Here is a 20,540-nt window from a genome sequence, read left to right on the forward strand (position 1 = left end):
AGGAACTTAAAAAATCATAATTATGAAGTAGTCTTAATGACTAGCAGTTTGAAGCTTTAAAAACATTTTTATTTTTAGGAATTCGGTTCTATCGCCTTAAGTAACGCTCAATTTACTTTTTCAATTGGAAAGAAATATGCACCAGTACATATTTTCAAGTTAATTAAAGAAAAACACAAGTTTGCTTTAACATACAAACGAAATAGGTCACATCACACATGGTAAGCTCCAGCTAAGTGATGTTTCAGAAAGCTCCCCATATCAATAAACAATTCACCTCATAAGCTCATATTATCAAGAATTTGTATCACATTTTGCAAGGGAATAAATAGCTTTTACCAGCCTTGAGTTGTTGATGACATTTGGTTTTGATCCAAATCCTAATTTAAAAACTCGAGTAGGAACGAATAAGTTCACAACATACAGCTACTGCAAATAGTTAAAATAAGAATATGTAAATCAACTGATTGCAACAATTGGCAAAAAAACTACTACTTGATTTCAGTTAACCTTGCTCTCAAGAAATAGCCGAATACCAACCTTTTCTACAAGCTAAACCATTGTTAAACTATGAAATCCCAACTTAAGCTAAACATCTTACATTACAATCATCCGATATTGTCTCCTCTGATGAGGCGTCACTATTGATGACAACTAGCTCAACTCTTTTATTGGCCTCTGACTTACAATGTTGCTTCCCCTCTCTCATAGGCACTGCTGGTAGATGAGCATGATCAGCACTGCCATTATTCAGCTCAGTTCTTGGTGAAGTGTACAAGTCGCTTAATCTGTTCCTTGATTCACAATTAGCTTTGTTAGGTTCGGGAAAGGGTAGATGGAAAATCCATGAAGAATCTGGGGGAAATCCAGGAGGCCTCGATGGGATAGCAACCACTTCTTTAAGCCAGTGAGGCAAATTACCCTCTTCAGACACTCTGTTCATAATACCAGAACTGAATGAACAGTCAACACCCGAACCTGCAAAGTTTTCGGATTGATTAAACCTAGCTCTTCCGCGTTTTCCCCTATGACAGAGTGAGTCTAAGGTCCCTACGTTTGTTGTAGCCAGGTGAAGTAGTTTGGACGAAGTATTTTGAACATTTCCAAAATGAAAAGGTATTTGGCTCTGGATGTCCTCTGACTGCAAATATGCATGCCCAAGTGAAAGTCGAACATCATCCGTACCATGGGACAAAAGATCAGCTTTTCGTAACTGTCCCACAGGGGAAATGGATTTTCCATGTAAAAGTTTCGATTGTTCCTGCACCCACTGTTCTGCCAAATCCCTTGGTGTCCTCCAGGAAAAGAAGTGCAGCCTTGGATCCCTCAACATTACATCCCAGTTACCTCTTCCATGCCTCCTCACACCAATCCAAAGCGAGTCTAGCTCCTCTTCTGACCACATTGTTGGAGACTCAAATATTTCTGCAAATCTCCTCCTATTTCTCTTCTGTGATTTTGCTCTATTAAGAATGTTGTCCAGGATCATTTGATGTCGATGAAGTAATGACGCATCAAAAGGAAACTGAGGAACTCCTTGAATAATTTCCCTTGGTTGATACCACATATCAGCCAACTGTGACGAGCTTGAAATTAAAGCTGGACCACTGACCATGGATTCAGTTGGCAATGACAAATCAAGAAAATCTGAGGATTCCGCTACAGTAGACCCACTATGCTTCTTGTCTTCTGACAAGGAAACTTTTCCTCCTCCTTTAGAATTCACAGGAGCACTCTCATTTTCCTGCGTGCTTGCTAATGGGAAAAAGTTGTAGGTTCCATCTTCCCGAAAAAGCTGAAAGCAAACAATGCATCTCAATCAAACATCAAAGACACTTCATCGGAAGTAGCACAGATTTACTGAAAACTGGTATAGACTTTTAATGAGGAGCAGTTTCTATACAACTGCACTCTTATATCTACCTGCGGTAAATTATTTATTGAAGCAATGCCCTCACTACAATCAGCCGTTGCTTTTCCAGGTAAGCAACCAGCTTCAGGTACCTCTGCTTGAATTGGAGATATCTTCTCCGGTTTGTTGTCAAGTAATTCCAAACTTTTGTCAGAAGGCACCTTCTGTAAAAACGTAGAAACATTTTCATTCAAGGAGCAAGGAGGGTTCTGCTGAACTTCTTCTGCCATTGGAATAAGGTGTTCATCGGATGCCTGTTCTGACATAGTACTGCAATCGATTTTGTCATCACTATCTGCACAAGGTGATTTAAAACAAAAGCATACTGAGACACAGAATTCATGACCACAAGCTCCTACAAAAACATACATCTTACATTCGACAAGGACAAAACCAAATAAAAATACATACTGTCACAAGGAATGGACAAATCTATAGCTCGGGAACCTCTGTCACTCGCAAACTCTAAGGGAGACGATATTGGTACTTCTGTTCCGGATAAAGCATCAAAAGATGGATCCTGAGTGGTATGAAATGATGAATCCTTGACAGCATCTGAAGCAAAACGGTTGTCAAAACCAGAGAAACCTATTCCAGAATTTGGAAGAGCTTCTTTACCGATTGGTGAGGCTTCCTTGACTGAGATAGGCTGTTCATTAACATCTATCAATCTGTAAAAGCAAAATCCAGGAAATAAGAATGAACATTTCCAAACAAGAATCTTTCATTAAACCTGTCTCCTCGCTTCACCATAAGGCAGGAGTAGAAGATAGTTAAGCTTACATCTTCATCCGCGAAGTTGATCCAGCACAAGAACATTGATAATGGTCACCTCCGCTGGTTGTCTATAACAAAATAAGAGACTTTGTTAACATTGTAAATTACATGATTTTCCAATAGAAATAATCAACAAGTCCGGGTTCATCAGGTCTTGGTTGGACAGCAAAGATGAACTGAGCAGCAAGCAGGTTCCAAATGAGTTATCAATGCCTTCACATAGCTTAACATGTCAAAAGGAGAAACAATGTATCCAGTTTGAACAAGACGCAGAAAGTTTATTGTCACACAAAGTGAAATTGTCTCTCAAAATACAGAACATGTAGGCCAGATATTTGCAGTTATAGAAAAGCAATTATGGGTACATAATCCTTCTGAAACTAATTTTACTTGAGCTTGTCTGGACATAGAAACAGAACTTTTTGTTTTTGCACACAGTGGTTTTGTTTTCTTATCCAAATATTCTTGCTTTTATGGTTCTGGAAACAAAACAAACACAAAAAAAATCTCGAAATTATTCAAAAATCATCTCCCAAAACCAAATCCAAACATTCATAGAAAGAAAACAAAAACAAATTAGACAACAAAACAATATTAGCTACAAGTCTAAGTGCCCTCGTATAAAATAAAATCCAGACACCAATTTAATACCCAATACTGCAAAGTTCAGCAGAGACTAGATAAAAGTTTTAGCTTTAATCTGCATGATCATGGTTAAACATATGACTTCATCAACTAAAGAGCTAAGAACTCGCACAAAGAAACATAGAATATAAAGTTTGTAACATTTGAAGGAAAAATGGAATGGGGAGTAGAAATATTTGTGTCATGTATTCAAAGTAAGAGCCTTGAGAAATACTATGACTGTCCTATAAATGCATAATATATTTGTTAGTTTTTTCTGCCATTTTTGCTCTTTTAATTAAAGAATACAAATCACTATAAAGTTGATTAGGAAAAATATGAATCATCAGCATTGATCTCCAAAAACTGGTAAAATAGGTTTCACATGGTCTCTGAATTACTCTCAAAAGGTTAACATGGCTCCCTTTCAAATATAATTTAAACGTCAACTGACAAAAGTTTCCTTCATTCCTAGCAATAAGTATCATGTCCTGGGATAAGGATTAACCTCCGAATGCTTAGAATCTGCTGAACGATCCAAAGAGCAGCTCTTAGCAACTGATCCTTCAGAGCCATGAGGAGCAACAGGACATGCAGTATTTACAACTGATAAACAAGCAGCTTCTTCAACTTTGAGCTCGAACTTTGCCTCTGCTCGACCTGCATCCTTGTCCCGCTTGGCTCTCCGCTGAAAAGTAATCAGACCGGAGGCCAACTTGCTTTTTCTTACTGCATTTACAGAGAGGCTCTGAGAGATGTCTTTTACTGTGTCAGCTTCTTCCAGATTCAGTTTTCCCAAATCAGAGGTATCACAATACTGAAGATTGCATCTCTTCCCGTCACCAGAATTTGGAGTGACCAAATCCTGTTCTTTAGAAGTATTCAATCCTGTCAACGGGGAAACTGAAAACTTCTGGGTGCATTTACTCTCACATCCACAACCTGAGGTACTGCAAGAACATAATCCCCTGTCTGAACTCCTAGGTTCTCCTTCAGAGGGAGGCCCTCTGGAACCCTTTGAAGAGTGAGCTTCTTCAGAATTATCCTGCAAAGATAACAGCAATGAAGCAACTTAGGAAGTTTATAACTAAGACACCTTTGTTAACATCCGGAATCATAATCATGTAGACGCAAGAAGAAAATTCTTTCTATGAAAACCACAACGCCACCAAAAGCCACATTAAAGCTCAAAATCTCGTGCTCAGTTTGACTAACAGTCAAAGTCCCTAAAAGGTTGTACTAAAGTCCCCCAAAAAAAAATATTATATAAGTACAAACTAATTTCAATAGCAAAAGATCATCGAGATGCAACCATGTTCAATCAGTTGTCTCTGTGTTGACCTTCTGTCAGTAACCACAACGGAAAAAAAAGAGGAAGGGGAAGGGGTCGCCCAAAGCTGTGGAGATGGAAGATAAAAAAGCTATATTTATAATAATAAAGAGAATCTATTCAAATTCATATTCGAAAACAACTTCTACTTGTCACAGGGACGGCTTAATAAAATTGGTGGCCCAAAACCAAACAAATAAGAGGCCCAATGTTAAGAAAAGGTTTTAAAAAAAATTATGTATTTCTATTTGAAGTCTATTTTTCTAGCTTTATGAGATGCAAAATCTAAGCTTTTCGATAGCGAAGGCTTTTCCTTTGTCATCCCTCTATTTTTTTTGTTTGCTTCCCGGAGATGGTTTAATCATCTTTTCTAAATCTACAAATACTGTTGGCTTTCTTTTCTATATTTCTCCTCTGTTTACCAGTATGGAAGGAACGAAACAACAATGAAAAAAAATGATGATGGCAGTAGCTATTAATAATAAATAGTTAATGGGGCCTCAATAAATCGGGGCCTAAAGCAGTTGCTTCAGCTGCTTGGCCCTTCAGCTGGCACTGGGCACTTGATGGGGAAAAAATGTAGAAGAAGAAGAATACTGAGGAGCACAAGGTGTCCTTTTCTTTTGGAACAGGTAAAGTGGTGTATTATAGCACAAAAATAGAAACCCGGCACAAAGCTAGTGCCTGGATAATTACAAAATTCAAAACCCTTCTGTAGTAAAAACAAAAGGAAGGTTTCCAGCAGAATAAGCTCCTATTCCTGTAGTGAGTCTATAGACTATACATACTGTGTTCATCTTTATCATCTTGTAAGTTGCACCAAAAGCCAAAAGCCATAAGCAGTTAAGCACTTGAATTTAATCTTCGGAACCGGTTTTCCCTTCGAAGCATCTAGCATTTTTTCCTTCCATATAACCCAACACACGCAGCTTGACACTGTCTTCCATGCTTTTCTCACCGGTTTCTTCAATCCTTCCACCCCCCAGCTTGTCAAAAGATCCTTCACTGTGAATGGCATAACAAAGATGAACTCTAAATAGGTTTACAAAAAGGATCGTTCGAGTAAATCTGAAGATATAAAAGGACGAAAGCTGGAAACAAGAAGTGTGCGCCAATCACTCTGGAAATCAATTTGAACCACTAACTTCCTGTATCATGGGACTAATTATGCTTTACTACCTCCAATCCACAAACGGTGACCTATTTTACATCGGGAGAGCTGTAGATCTAGAGATGTTACAATAATAGTACACTAGAATTGGATAGAGAAGTACTAAAAATATTAGGATAAAATGTGGAATGTTTATAGTAGTATTTTAGGAAAGATTTTAAATGGCAGTGAATCTAAAATGGAAAGTCAAGTCACCTAGTATGGAGGGTGCATAGACTTAGTTAAAAACCTCCAACACTACAATTAGGTATAGATTTTAAATTAAAAAAAAGGAAAAAACACTACAACTAGGTATAGATGTACAGTATTGAAGTGAAGCAACAAATCTGAGATGCTGCAAAATAGATTGCAGATGCAGCACCTGTTGCTCCTGAAGAACACCCTATGCTACTTAGTGAAGCACCTCTGAACTTCAAGGTAAATGGAGCGAAAACGACCTAAATCATGTTTGAAATGCCACATATATTTCTATTCAGGCAGTCTTGTCTCTTTATGCCAGTGGCCGTACAACAGGTACTGGTGAATGGTGATGGTATAACACACACAGTGCCAATTTATGTATGCCCTTCCCATAGCAATCCTTTAACTGGATCTTGCTGGTCGTGATCTTGATGAAGATCCTAATGACGAGACGATACTTATTCACCAATAGTGCTGAGCAGGAAATTGTCACCGATGTGAAATATAAACTAGCATATCTGTTGTTGAGAAAAGCTACAAGTTACCAGATGGCCAGGTAACCAGGTGATTACAATTGGAGCACAGAGGTTTAGATTCCCAGAAATCTTGTTCCAGCCATCAGTCAATTGGAATAGAAGCTACTGGAATCTGTGATACAACTCACAATTCCATCATGAAGTGTGATGTTGATATCAGAAAGGATCCTTAAGGAAAAATCGTTCTCAGGGATGGAACCACGTTGTTTCCTAGTATTGCTGATCGTACGAGCAAAGAAATAACTACCCTTGCTCAGTGTTGTCAAAGGCTCATTTGAGGCGCGCTTTAACCATGAAGCTCAAAAAAGCTCAGGGTATGCGCTTCTTCGACTTAGACTGCGGTTTGGTGTAGGCAACGCACTAAGGTACATGTCTCATTGCCCATAAGTTCTATTTTGAATAGAGCGGTACAAAACAACAAATCTAATTGGCAAAAAGATATATTAATTGTTAAGGAAATCATTATGAATGAAATTGTTACTCTTCTTTTTTTTTCTTTTTTTCTTTTGCATTACATATACATTTTTATTTTTTTCTTCGTTGCGAATTTCTAAACTAAAGCCCACACTTTATTGCGCTTTGTGCTTAATGCCCTGATAGACCTGGAGCGCTTTTTAACCTTTTTTGTTGTTTACATCACTGCCCTTGCTTCGCAGCATGAAGATCAAGGCGGTGACACCTCATGAAAGGAAGTATAGTGTGTGGATAAGAGGATCAATCTTAGCTTCTCACAACACCTTCCAACAAATGTAGACAACAATGTGCGAATAATGTCCCCTTCCATTGTTCATTAGAAATGCTTTTAACTAAAGGGTGCTTTTGCAAGCTGGAAGCTATGGATATTGAGGAAAACGTTAGGAACGCATGGAGAAGGATATCTGCTTGTGTTTTGTTGGACATAGTAACAAATTGGATGCCATGAAGAAAATTTGGCATCACACTATACAACCCTACACTTTTTCTTTTGTGACGTTAGTGTCCGGGCCAGTATACGCATACCCTGACTATTCTATCGAGTACTTGCTACCTTCCAATAGCACACTTACCAGGTAACTCTAGCTACCAAGGCTTAGACAGATGGGAAGAAATCACCTACTCCTCCATCCCAATTTGTGTGGCATACTTTCCTTGAGAAAAGGCCCAAAATAGTCCAGTATCTTTGGACTTTAACTCAAAATAATCCTATTTTTTTCACATGGAGCACTAATAGTCCACATTCTTTAATAAAGTGGTACACTTTTAGTCTCCATCCAAGCTTCTGTTAGGTTTTTAACGGAAAGAACCTCACATGCCATATCATATGAGATTTAATTTCTTAGAAAAGAAAAATTATTCTTTTTGTTGAGCAAGAACCCGATCAAACACATTCTTCTCCAAATAGCCAAAACCCTGCTGCATAAGTCATGCTCAATCAATTTGTCTAATGCAATTTGGTAATGTGTGTAGTTGAAGTTGTGCACTTTTTCTTGATATTAAATTAAATAAAGGTAGGGAACTTCCGGTGGGCTGTATGGAATTGCATCTTATATGATTCTTGTTATCTTTTGAAGTTGATAATTAAGAAAAAAAAATCCCAATAAATAAAAAGAATAACGAGGATTTTACACACAGTACCTATAATAAACATAAAATCTAAACTGGACAAATAGCAGTTCCCAGCTTGCAAGTTGCAAAGCTCTCACGAGAAGGGGAAGGGGTATGATAGTGCATTCAAGGTAGCTTCTGATTACCATCTCCAAGATTTACCACAGTGTACATAACCATGATAAGAAATTAAGGTTGTTAAAAGGCTATACACATCAATGAAATTCTTGATAAAACAATTTAGGAATTTTTCAGTTAAATGCTAGTTCAATAACATGGCATCTCATAATTATTAACGAGCAAAATAAGAGGAAGAGCACGAAACTCAAGAATGCAACACCTACTGAATGATCACTTGAAACGTCTTCGATCTGCTACTACTGTACACTTTTTCAAACTAAAGAGTAACTCGACAAGATTAATAGTGTAGTAGTATTTGTTTTCTAAGGAAATAAATCTCATATGTTGGCATGTGAGGTTCTTTCCGTTAAAAAACTAATAGAAGTTTTGATGGAGACTAAAAGTGCACCATTTTATTAAAGAATGTGGACTATTAGTGCTCCATGTGAAAGAAATAGGATTATTTTGAGTTAAAGTTCAAAGATACTGGACTATTTTGGATCTTTTCTCTACTTTCCTTTCTAGTCTGTCCCAAAAAGAATATCATCTTTTCATATTTAGAAATAAATAACTTTATACTTCCCATGTTACCCTTGATGAGATGAATTATAACCACATAAATGTTTATAGCTTATTCAAGGCAAGTTTCACAAATCTTTCTTTCTTAGACTCGGTACCTAGTCAAACATTGTCACATAAAATGGGATGGAGAGAGTAATATTTTTTGCCTCTGCTAGGATTTGAACCTCTAATGGCTATCCTCCAAGTTTATTGACCATTATGCCACACCCTTGGGTGCTCCCTATACTACCCTTTTCTACTTACTGAATCACCTCTGAATCCCAAGGCTAATAGAGAGAAAATGATCCAAATCATGTTTGAAACTTTCAATCTACCTAACCTGCACGTCATTCGGGTAGTGTTGTCTCTTTATGCCAGCAGTAATACATCAGGTATTGTTCTTCATTCAAGTGATGGTATGAAACACACAGCACCAGTTACAAGAAAGAGTAGCTCAAGAGGAAAGCCCCTTTTGGAGGTTCGAGTCACCATGTTACTATTTTTTTAAAAACAAATACTGTGTCAATTTATGAAGGTTATGCCCTTCCCATGCAAGCTACCGAATCTTGTTGATCGTGATCTTACTAATTATTAGATGATCCTGACAAAGAGAGGGGATTCATTCACTACTAGCGTTGAGCAGGAAATTGTGTACAATGTAAAAGAGAAACTAGCATATGCTGCTCTTGATTTTGAGCAAGAGTCGGAGACTACAAAGAGTAGCTCTCTATTGAGAAAAGCTACAAGCTACCAGATGCTGCTAAGGTGATCACTATTGGAGCAAGAAGTCTTGTTCTTGCCATCACTCAATGGAATAGAAGTTGCTGAAATCCATGAAACAACTAACAATTTGTAGATTTTGAGAGAAAGAAAAGGCTTCTTGTATGTGTGTTTTACATCCCATGAGCAAGGGAATTTATACAAAGCTCTAATGCTAATTAAGGAAATAAAATAAATCTATACAATCAATACAACTACCAAATCAAATCAAATCAAATCTCCTAAATATAATCAAATCTCCTGAAATTGCTAATCAACAATCCCCTAAATATAATAAAATCTCCTGAAATCATGCTAATCAACACTCCCCCTCAAGTTGTGGTGCAAAGATGTCGCACATGCCCAACCTGCATTGTTTGGAAAGTTCGCTCGCTGAGATCTTTGGTAAGCACATCAGCTAGTTGTTTTTCCGATGGCACATGAAACAAACTCAAGATACCGGTTGTAATTTTTTCTTTGATGAAGTGTCGATAAATTTTCACATACTTTGTTCGGTCATGCTGGACTTAGGGATGGCAAATAAGACGGGGTGGGGCGAGGCGGGTGAAGCTTTGCCCTGCCCCGTTTAACAACTTTTCTTTTTTTAAACCTGCCCCTCTTAGCCTGCCCCCCCCCCGGCCCTGTTTAGCTTATATTTTTTCCTTCATTTTTTAAGTTTTCATGTTCTTACTTATTTGAACGGGACTGATTCTAATTTCGATTTGAGCAAAAGTAAAAGCAAACTAAGTCAATGAAATTTAATAACCTGTAAAATCTAAAACTTGTTAAAAGAAAGGAAACTCTAATAAACAAACAAATTATAATATGCAAGGAAACTTAGCTTGTACTTCATAAGATGTATATTTGTTTGGGAATATTTTACAAGTACTTGAAAAAGAAATTAGAGTGTCTGTAAAAATAAATAATAATAACCAAACCAACATAATATCATGTTTGACTCGGTAAATGTTCATGAAAGTTTGGAGTTGGAATTGGAATTTTTTTTATGTTGCAATATTATCGTTTCACAGATTTGCAAGGAGAAGAAAGGACCAAATATCTTACTAAAGAGAAATCAGATTGTCTGCTCTAGGGACTTTATTTGATGTATCAGTAAAACACTTAGCTTATTAAACTAAATGCAAATAACAAAGTAAAAAAGAAAAATAGAAAATAACAAATTAACAAGTTAGTGATACTTCCACCAATACGCAATCCATTTGCATGTTCCCAGTGAAAACACTACATTCTAACGACAGTGTAAACTATGAATTATAGGAGTAACTCATAATTCATGCTATAAATTATTATACATTAAATTCATAACTAAGGAGGTATACAAAATCTATAAGCAGCACACTGTATTGAAAAATGAAAAAGTTTCAGTTTATTTTTTATCAATTTTGCAGCCAAAACTCTTGCCCTGCCATCTACCTTGCCCTATTTATAATTTTCTAAAATCATACTTTGACCCGCCCTGCCCCGCCCCGCCCCGTTTAAGTAATCCCCTGCCCTGTCATGTTAAGGCCCTACCCTGCCCTACTTCTGCCCTTCCCCATTGCCATCTCTAGTTGGACTAGATTATCGAAGCAGGGCAACTCAAGTTAGACGAGAGGCAGGGATGTAATTTCAAAGAGGCTCGACCGGACCCAAGAACCGGGTTTATCTTTCGAACCGGTTAAATACCTATAACAAAAAAAAGCCAAAGCCCACTGAATGTTGACCATAATTTCTAACGCTTTTCAGCTATACTGATAGCAATCGTGTTGTCACAGTACAAGGAAAGTGTTTTTTTTCCGGACAGTCTCAATGTTTGTAGTAACTTTTGTAGCCAAAGCAATTCGCAAACACCCTGGCCATATCTCTTCTTATCAACTGACTCTCCAACACCGCTCTGTAACTTGTGATTGCTTTCAATGGGTGATTCTACGGGTCCGCAACCTGTCATACCAGTTTCTTTCAAGAGATCCACAATATATTTCCTTTGAGAAATAACGATTCCTCTTTTTTGATCTAGCAACCTCAATTCCCAAGAAGTACTGCAATTTTCCTAGACCATTGATCTCAAATTCATACGTCAACCACTTGTTAATTCGGGCCATCTTCTCTTCGTCATCACATATCATTACTATGTCATCAACATAAACTATGAGAAGAGTGAGTTTACCCGTTTGATGTCTTATGAAAAGGATGTGATCAACATTGTTTTGTTGGTAACCGCAACAGACCATTGTTTTGCAGAATCTGTCAAACCAAGCTTTGGGGGATTGCTTCAATTCGTACAAGGCTTTCTTCAATCTGCATACCTTTCCTTGACTCTGTGCAATATCAAATCTAGGAGAAAAATCCATATACGCCTCTTCTTCTAAGTCTCTATGAAGAAATGCATTCTTGCACCCAAGGGTGTGGCCTAGTGGTCAATGAAGTGGGTGAGAACCATGAGGTCTCAGGTTCAAATCCCAGCGGAGGCAAATACTAGGTGTTTTCTTCCCATCTATCCAAGCCTTGGTGGATAGAGTTACTTGGTACATGTTGCTGGTGGGAGGTGGCAGGTATCCCGTGGAATTAGTCGAGGTGTGCGCAAGTTGGCCCGGACACCACGGTTATCAAAAAAAAAATGCATTCTTCACATTAAACTGTTGCAATTCCCAATCAAGATTAGTTGCACACGACAAAAGAATTCTAATAGTGTTCACCTTCGCAACAAAGGCAAATGTCTCTTGATAATCCACTCCATAAGTCTGAGTGAATCCCTTAACAACCAATCTTGCTTTGAATCTTTCAATCGAGTCACCAGTTTTGCGCTTCAAAGTGAAGACCTCATTTGCAGCCAACCAACTTCTTGTCTGGTGGTGAAGTGACAAGTTCCCAAGTTCTATTTTTTGACAATGCCTTCATTTCTTCAATCATAGCTTGCTTCTATTTAGGATCTGCAAAAGTTCCCTCTAATTTTGGAGAATTGATACAGAAGAAATAGACAAGGCAAAGGCTCCATAGTCTCCCACTGAATTCTTTCTCCAATTTCATTTTCCCCGTGACAATGTCATCAAAAGGTCCAGTAATGGAACTAAGTAGAATCACCTCTTCCTCCTTAATGTTCTCCCATTGAAGAGGTGATGAGTCAATACTAAGGGCTCAGATTCTCGAAAGGTAGCATCCATGCTAACAAAAGATCTCCTGGAGGGAGGATAATAACATTTGTAACCTTTTTGTGTCGAAGAATACCCAATGAAAACACACTGAAATAGGGCTCAGATTCTCGAAAGGTAACATCCATGCTAACAAAATATCTCCTAGAGGGAGGATAATAACATTTGTAACATTTTTGTGTCGAAGAATACCCAATGAAAACACAATTTATAGCTCTAGGATCAAGTTTCAAAGAATTCCTAGTGTGGACAAAGCAAACACACCCAAACATCATTGGTGGAATAGTATATTCATTCTTACCCTTTAAAGCTTCCAGAAGACTTTCAAAATTGAGGATTTTAAGTGGCATTCCGTGGATAAGCTAGGCAACAACTAGAATAGCATCCCCCAGTAAAGTCATGGTGAACATAAGAGATCTTGCTACTTCTACCAGATGCCTATTTTTTCTTTCAGTGACCCTATTTTGTGCACTAGTGTAAGGACAACTAGTCTGATGGACTATCTCATTGGACTCCAAATAAGCACCAAATCTTTTATCCATGTATTCCCTGCCATTGTCAGCTCTCAAAATTTTTATTTTAGCATCAAACTGAGTACAAATCATCTTATAAAATGACTGAAAACAAGATAATACTTCACTTTTGACTTTAACAAATATACCCAAGTCATCCTAGTGTAGCAATCAACGAAAATAACAAACTATCGACTACCAGGCAAAAAATACAATTTGGGCAGGACCCCATATATCAGAATGAATAATCATAAACGGAATTGTGCTTCTATTATCACTCACAAAATAGGAGTTTCTAGTATGCTTGGCATGTTCACACGCATCACAGAACAAAGATTCAAATTAAGTCCTTGAAAAAAAATCAGGATATAACCTCTTCAAAACAAAGAATGATGGGTGTCCTAACTGTCGATGCTGATGTATTATTTCTTGATTGACACCTTACTCCCCCCCCCCCCCCAAAAAAAGGCTTGACCAGAGTTTTAAACTCCATCTAATATATACAAGTCATCACGCAATCTACCACCGCCAATCTTTTTCCCTGTTTAAAGATCCTGAAAAATACAATTATCAGAAAAGAACTCGATTTTACAGTTTAAAGCTTCGGTGATGGCAGTAATAGATAAAAGATTGATAGGGAACTTAGGGACATGGAGCAAGGATGATAGTTTAATATTAGGAGTACAAACGACAGAATATGTTCCAGAGATATGTGTTAAAGAACCATTAGCCAATATTATCAAAGGCGAAAAGCGCAAAAAAGCTCTAAGGTCCGTTGGAGATTTAAGAGCAAAGCGCAAATAAAGCGTGGGCTTTAATAAAAAAAGGCGCAACGGGAGAAAAGGTAAAATATGCATGTAGTACAAGACTAATCCTTATAAGCACGAATAACAATTATATGGACAAAGAAATTGAAAAGTAATTCACGATAAAGTGAAATATCAATTGTTTAAGGTCGCCTTTTCAGGATTACACTCATTGGTAAGGAAAAGCATGCCTTAGAGTTTTGATGCGACACTAAAGCGCCCACAAAGCGAGGTGAAGCGCTAAACATGTTTTGAGCCTCGCTTAAGGGCTTAAGCGCGCTTCAAGCGCACCTTTGACAACACTGCTTAGCTATTTTGACATTATCTCCTTTGAGACACAAAAAATAGTTTTAAATGCCTTTAGAAGAGCATGTCATGTGTGTGTGCACCAGAATCAAATCAAGAATTAAGGTGAGCAGCAAAGACAGTACCTAATTGCACATAGTTGGATGTGGCAACATTAGCAGAGTCAAGTTTGGCTAGGAGGTAACAGAGAAGCTGAATTTCATCCAAAGACAAGATTGCTCCAGAAACTGTGTCCTTGAATGTCTCCATATTCCCAATCAAAAAGAAATCTGAAGAAAATTGTTGAAAATAATCTGCCTTGTCGGAAACCACATCAGCCTTGACGGAACCTTAACTCCGATGACCGAAAAAATCAAAACTGGTAAGGATAGGCTCGAAATGTTCCAACAATCTCAACAGAAAAGAAAATTCAGAGCTTGTGTTGCGGACAACCACCAAGAAAGAGAAAACTCGGCCTCTTTGATAAAAACGGAAACCTAGTGTTGTGAAGAAGATAACTCACCTCAAAAAGGCAGCAATGGAGCTGATGCCATGTAGATTTTGAGAAGAAGAAAAGGCGTCTTGTATTTATATGTGCATTTACATCCCATGAGCAAGGAAATTTATACAAAGCTTTTAATGCTAATTAAGGAAATAAAATAAATCTATACAATCAGTACAGCTATCAAATCAAATCAAAAAATATCAAATCTTCTAAATATAATCAAATCTCGTGATATCATGCTAATCAACAATCTCCTAAATATAATCAAATCTCCTAAAATCATGCTAATCAACACAATTCCATCATGAAATGTCATGTTGATCAGAAGGATTTTTATGGCAACACTGTTTGCTTGGAAAGAATCCAGTCGTAATTATTAACTATGTTATGCTTGGAAATGTGCATAGGGATTCATGGTGCTCATCAAACTTGAAGGGCTTTAAAGGGATTATGGCGGTCGAGTTATGCTACAACTGGGCAGCAGGGAAGGGAAAGAAAGAAGCACGATCATATGAAGTTGATGCTGCAGGATCGACAGAGGTAGAAGTGAGAGTAAAGGAAGGAGGTCTGAGGAGGAGCAATTCAAAAACCACGGAATTTCCTCCAGCCAGGCTGACATGAGAAGATAGAGTAAAAGACTAATCGACATGGATCACAATATCAACAAAGGCCCGGAAAAAAAAAATTATGAGTCCTATCGACAAGCTTTTGTTTATGAATTGCTCTCCCTTTAGATTAACAAGGTTGTCTCCTGTTCACAGATATGATCATGATGGAACAACGAATTTCTCACAAGAGCTTTGCAAGTTAAATACTAGAAGTTCAGAAAATAAAGGGGATGACTGGATCTTCATAACTAATTTGATAATAGGACAAAAGAGGGAGAAGAATGCATTTACCCTATTCAACAAAGCTCAAGTAACGTCAGTATATGACAGCCTGTATAATGCTAGTAGCATATTTCGTTGGATACAAACTCAACAAGTGATTGCTTACTCACGCACAATAGAGACCAACTTGTACGCTCCTCGACTATTCACCAGAAACCTGTCCAACCCACAAGCACAAGATTGCCAAAGAAATCCCCCTCACCAATGTTGGAGCTAATGAGCTCACACGAGTGTTTTAGCTAGGATATGAACCTGGGACCAGCAACTTGTCACTCCCATGCTTCAACCACTACTTCATCCCCTTGGGGGGCATGTATAATATAGCAATAACCTTTAGAGTTTAGAACTATGAAAAACTCAGTCTTTTGACAAAAATGAAAAATCAAATTCTATTTATAAATATTCTGCAAGAGTCTAAGCTGTCACACTTTTCAGACTAACGTCTAAGCTTACACCTTGTCATATGGAGTTCTTTTTTGACTTTTGTTTCAGTGGGTTTGAGTTCAGCTCGTACTCACCCATACATGTCTATCACGTCAGCACAAGCAGATACATTTTAGTATGAATTCTTGAATTTACCCTCATATAATCCTCATCCCAGTTGTGTTTGTAATAACAAGTAAAAGATTTCCATAAAGCGGAGAGAGAGAGATTGGATGGTATTTGAGCTGTCAAATAAGCTATCACATTTGACAGGCCAAAAACAAGGACACTGTAGAATGGCAGCTAAGAATCAGATAGTTTACAGTTTGTAAAATGTACTTCTGAAAGCAAGAGATACAAGTGTTGGATCATGCACCACACTGCACATCTGTTTTTATTGATTGCCAAGAATCACTAGTAAGTCAAAAACTAGGAGAGGGTCCAAATGTAGATTAAGTTTTGATTCAGAATCATTGCCACGGTTTCATTTATAAATGTGACGACATAACTTTAAACATGAGTATCCCCAAATAAAATCAAGCCACAACAAAGACCTCATACAACAACTACTACAACTACACCTCAATCACAAGCACAGCAAAGGGGGCTAGGCCTAAATGGAAAGTACTGTATACCAAATATATTACCTCAAAGTCTTTGTTTTCATCCTTAATGGTATGGTTCTCATACTTCTCCTCCTCCTTCAGCAAAGGGGCTAGGCCGTTTGATTTTCGACACCCAGAAGGTGTATTAGGAATCCCATTTTCCAGATAAGGATCGGAACTTGGTTGCCTCTTTCGCTTGTAAGTCAAGAACACTTTTCTCCGAATCATTAAGCTTTGTAAAGGTTATCCAGATTCAGCAGCAAACTTAAGACAACACGAATTGTAAAGTCGTCGACTTGAAGCTAAAGCCACACGATATATATGCTGCAAAAACCATAAAAAAGAAACTACATCAAAATAACATCACATGTGCTCAACATCACATGAACGCATTATTGAATTTTAACTATGTCTCTCCTTACAATTTAGGTAAATAACAAGGGAGGAAAATCATAAGCAACGTTTAGGATGTGTTTGGTATGATTTCTAGAAAATGTTTTAGAAGAAACTTTGTCTCACTATCCAACACTCTCTAAATTTAGAAACTATTTCAAATGGACTACAAAAAAAAAAACATAAACGAAGAAAGATGTTTTACCCCTGATTTTTCAAGGAAAATATTTTTGTGTTTTGTTGCTAGAACCAAACACAGCTTACTCTTCAACCTACAAAGCATGCCATTAATCATATATTCTGGGCTAATATATGCAACATTATCTTTTCCAATTCAACATAATGGTTATAGGCCTGAATAACCAGCAGCAAAGCAGAACATATCAAGCAATAACATTCATTATACTCAGCAGAGTCCGAACAATCTAAACAAGCTTATCTGTTACTAATAGCATTTATTATCTCCTTGACCAAAACCTTTAAAAATAACACACACACACAAAAAGGCATGAAAGGCAAAATCAGCTTAGACCCAACATACCAACTGAAAAGACCAAGAAATTTCAAGTACCCAACTTGCAAGTAGTCCCAGATTCTTCTCAAAAGAATGAATTAAACCAAAAAAAAAAGGGAGTTAGGTACTTCCGACCGAGGCAGCAGACACTTGAAAATATAAACTCATGAATATGGAATTTTGCCTCTTAAATACAAAAATAAGAGGGGGGGAAATTCAAAGGATAGTGAGTACTCTATACTGAAAATACACAGAAAGCATTCTTTCAAACAGAAAAGAAAAAAAATGGTTCAAGAAAAAAATAATGGGGAGAAAGAAGTTAGGAGTACCGGAAACGGAGATAATCAACGGCGGCTAACTTTCCGACAGAACAAAGCTCGGTTCGACACTGGCGCCAGTGAGTGTTAGCTTGTACTAACTTGTGTTTCTCTAGAGTACTGTGCGAAGATTAAAGGGAAGGAGAGAGAGTGTGTATGTATGTGTACTCTCTTTTTGGACTCTTTCACTAGTCAGCTTTTTGTTGCAGAGTTATCTTAATTCTTCAAAATCTCCACTAAATTTATTCTAATTCTAAATTTAAATATAAGACAAATTTTATCACCTACTATACGTATTGTATCTTTTTCGAAGGTATTACTTATTTACCCTCGCTGTTTAGGTTTTAACTTAATTAATTACAAGTTAATATATAATTTATCAATTATATATAAATTAGTATTAATAAGTATCCCATTATATTAAAAATTTAATAGGTAATTACTTGTTCGCTCTCTCTCTTCGATCTCTCTCATTTTCTATCATTATTCTTATATTAATATCTTCATGTGGATTAACTGAAGAAATGATACTAATGTTAAGTGAAAAAAAGAGAAGATTAGTACCTAACAAAGTTCTTGCTTTAGATCCTATGAAAATGAGGAAGTAAATAAGAAAAAAAATTAGCTCCGATGAAGAGAATCATTTTAGTTATCATTCTTTTAGCTTTTTGGAATCAATAAATAAAATAGTATTAATTAAAAGCGAGTAGATTGAATTGGAAACTATGTTAATCCATTAAAAACTTCATTGACAGACATTAAAAAGCTTCAAAGCTTTGAATTCAAAAATAAAATTTTATGAAATTATGTTTTGTTTGGATTGGGTGTTGTTGCAAATGATTGGGAATATCCGTTGGAGTTTATATCTCAAATTTGAGACAATTTGGTGAAAATTCGAGGTGGTTTTGGTTGAAATTTCAGATTGAAACTCGAAAAAGAGACATGAACAAATTATATATATTTTGCATGTAAGTTGTAAATAAGTTGTATATAAATTGTATGTAAATTGTAGTTTTTGACCGGATTCTGTACAAAAAATGTGTACTTATGTTGTAGATAAATTGTAGATTTCAACCAGATTTGTATATATTTTGTAAAAAACTTTTGTTACTTCCTGTAAATATGAAAACTTACACAAAACCGGATAAATAAGTTTAAAAATTTGTATAGATACGAAAAGTCCCTTTTTCGAATGATGGCGTAATATTTTTGTTTATGTTAGAGAATTTAAATTTGAGATCTCGTAATTTTTTATTTTATTAATCATTAGAATACAGCCTTAGAAGCTAACATATATCTTTTATACATGTAATTGTCACTAATAATAATTATATATACTTGTCTCAATTTATGTGATGGTGTTAGAATTTCAAGAGCCAAACAAATTAATTTTGGCCATGAATTCAAACAAAGAATCTTTAAGATTTTTGAGATAAAATTTACATATTTGAAAATGATGTAAAAATATATTATTAGTCACAATAATTACCAATTTAAAATATTTAAAATATATAGACAAAATCATGGTAAAAAAAACGATTAACTTTTAAAATACGAATATTGTCGCAGAAATCGAGACGAATGGAATAATATACATTATCATTTATCACCTTGATTTATTATTTAATTATTACAAAATAATCTATATCTATCTATATCTATCTATATTATTATAAAAGTATGAATATAATATCGATTTACAAAAGTAACCTTATAATATTAAGCATAATAACTCATAATAAAAGGACATAACCCGAATTCTAGATTTCCAAATTGGAGTCAAACAAGGAATATAACTTTAATACAATCCACTATATTAATACCTATAAATCCTTCCCGTAAGAATTCACATACAAAAGGAATTTTCGAACAAACGAACATGAATGTGGAGAACTCCGAGATAGATTTGGAACTTCTCTTTCTAACGGAATCCGATTAATTTTAGGATATAATTTTAAAAAAAAATCTATTACTAATTTAATTTTAAAACGTACTATATTATCTAAATTCATTTAGAAACAGGAGAGCATATATCTATCTATCTATCTATATCTTCTATATTATTATAAAAGCACGAATAATTTGTACTAAATATTGAACGACTAAAATATCCCTGAGATATTGATCGACTTTTATAACCTTAAATATTTATATAATTTAAGGATATAATTGTAAATCACCTAAGGCTAAAAAAAAAATTCGATTTAAATTACATATGTCAAGCCTACTAAGTTGAATTTGGGTCAAATTTGTTTGGGTCTTTATCGTTTTGTGTCTTTGTGATAGTAGCCTACTTCTTCTCAGACAACACAAAATTCCAATGTCGTCATACCAATCCTACTTGGACTATAACCGGACAAACAAGGTTAGATTCAAATATTTATTTCGGTCGCAAACATAAAGAGCAAATAAATTAAAACTCGAGTGACTCAAAAAAGAAATATTATGAAAGAACTGCGAAGAAACTAACATAAATACATTTCCTTCTTAATCTATTATTTGGCATGTGTAACAAAACTTACTCATAATTTTTTTAAAGCAATATGACTCACTAACACTCGACTACTGAATGAGCATCCTCTTCAAA

General features: G+C 36.1%; 1 protein-coding gene and 1 pseudogene across 5 annotated transcripts; one reads left to right on the forward strand and one right to left on the reverse strand.

Moving 5' to 3' along the window:
* Positions 1-261: 261 nt before the first annotated feature.
* On the reverse strand, positions 262-18,138 carry LOC104102749 (uncharacterized). 5 transcript variants are annotated; one of them, XM_009610561.4, is made up of 8 exons: positions 17,966-18,138; positions 16,772-17,053; positions 3,822-4,358; positions 2,696-2,757; positions 2,531-2,583; positions 2,324-2,467; positions 1,924-2,207; positions 262-1,795 (listed from the first exon to the last, which is right to left on the reverse strand). In XM_009610561.4, the coding sequence occupies exons 2-8, from the start codon at positions 16,955-16,957 to the stop codon at positions 584-586; spliced, it is 2,478 nt and encodes an 825-aa protein (XP_009608856.1). In that variant the 5' UTR covers positions 16,958-17,053; positions 17,966-18,138; the 3' UTR covers positions 262-583. The 5 variants fall into 5 exon arrangements, with proteins under 5 accessions (XP_009608856.1, XP_018628537.1, XP_009608855.1 ...); XM_018773021.3 differs by lacking the exons at positions 16,772-17,053; positions 17,966-18,138 and adding exons at positions 5,432-5,648; positions 14,453-14,656; positions 14,830-15,758 and having other exon boundaries at positions 2,324-2,583; XM_009610560.4 differs by having other exon boundaries at positions 2,324-2,583.
* On the forward strand, positions 5,976-7,397 carry LOC117278368 (actin-97-like; annotated as a pseudogene).
* Positions 18,139-20,540: the final 2,402 nt, after the last annotated feature.

This window comes from Nicotiana tomentosiformis, chromosome 5 (assembly GCF_000390325.3).
Source record: "Nicotiana tomentosiformis chromosome 5, ASM39032v3, whole genome shotgun sequence".
Classification (NCBI taxonomy): domain Eukaryota; kingdom Viridiplantae; phylum Streptophyta; class Magnoliopsida; order Solanales; family Solanaceae; genus Nicotiana; species Nicotiana tomentosiformis.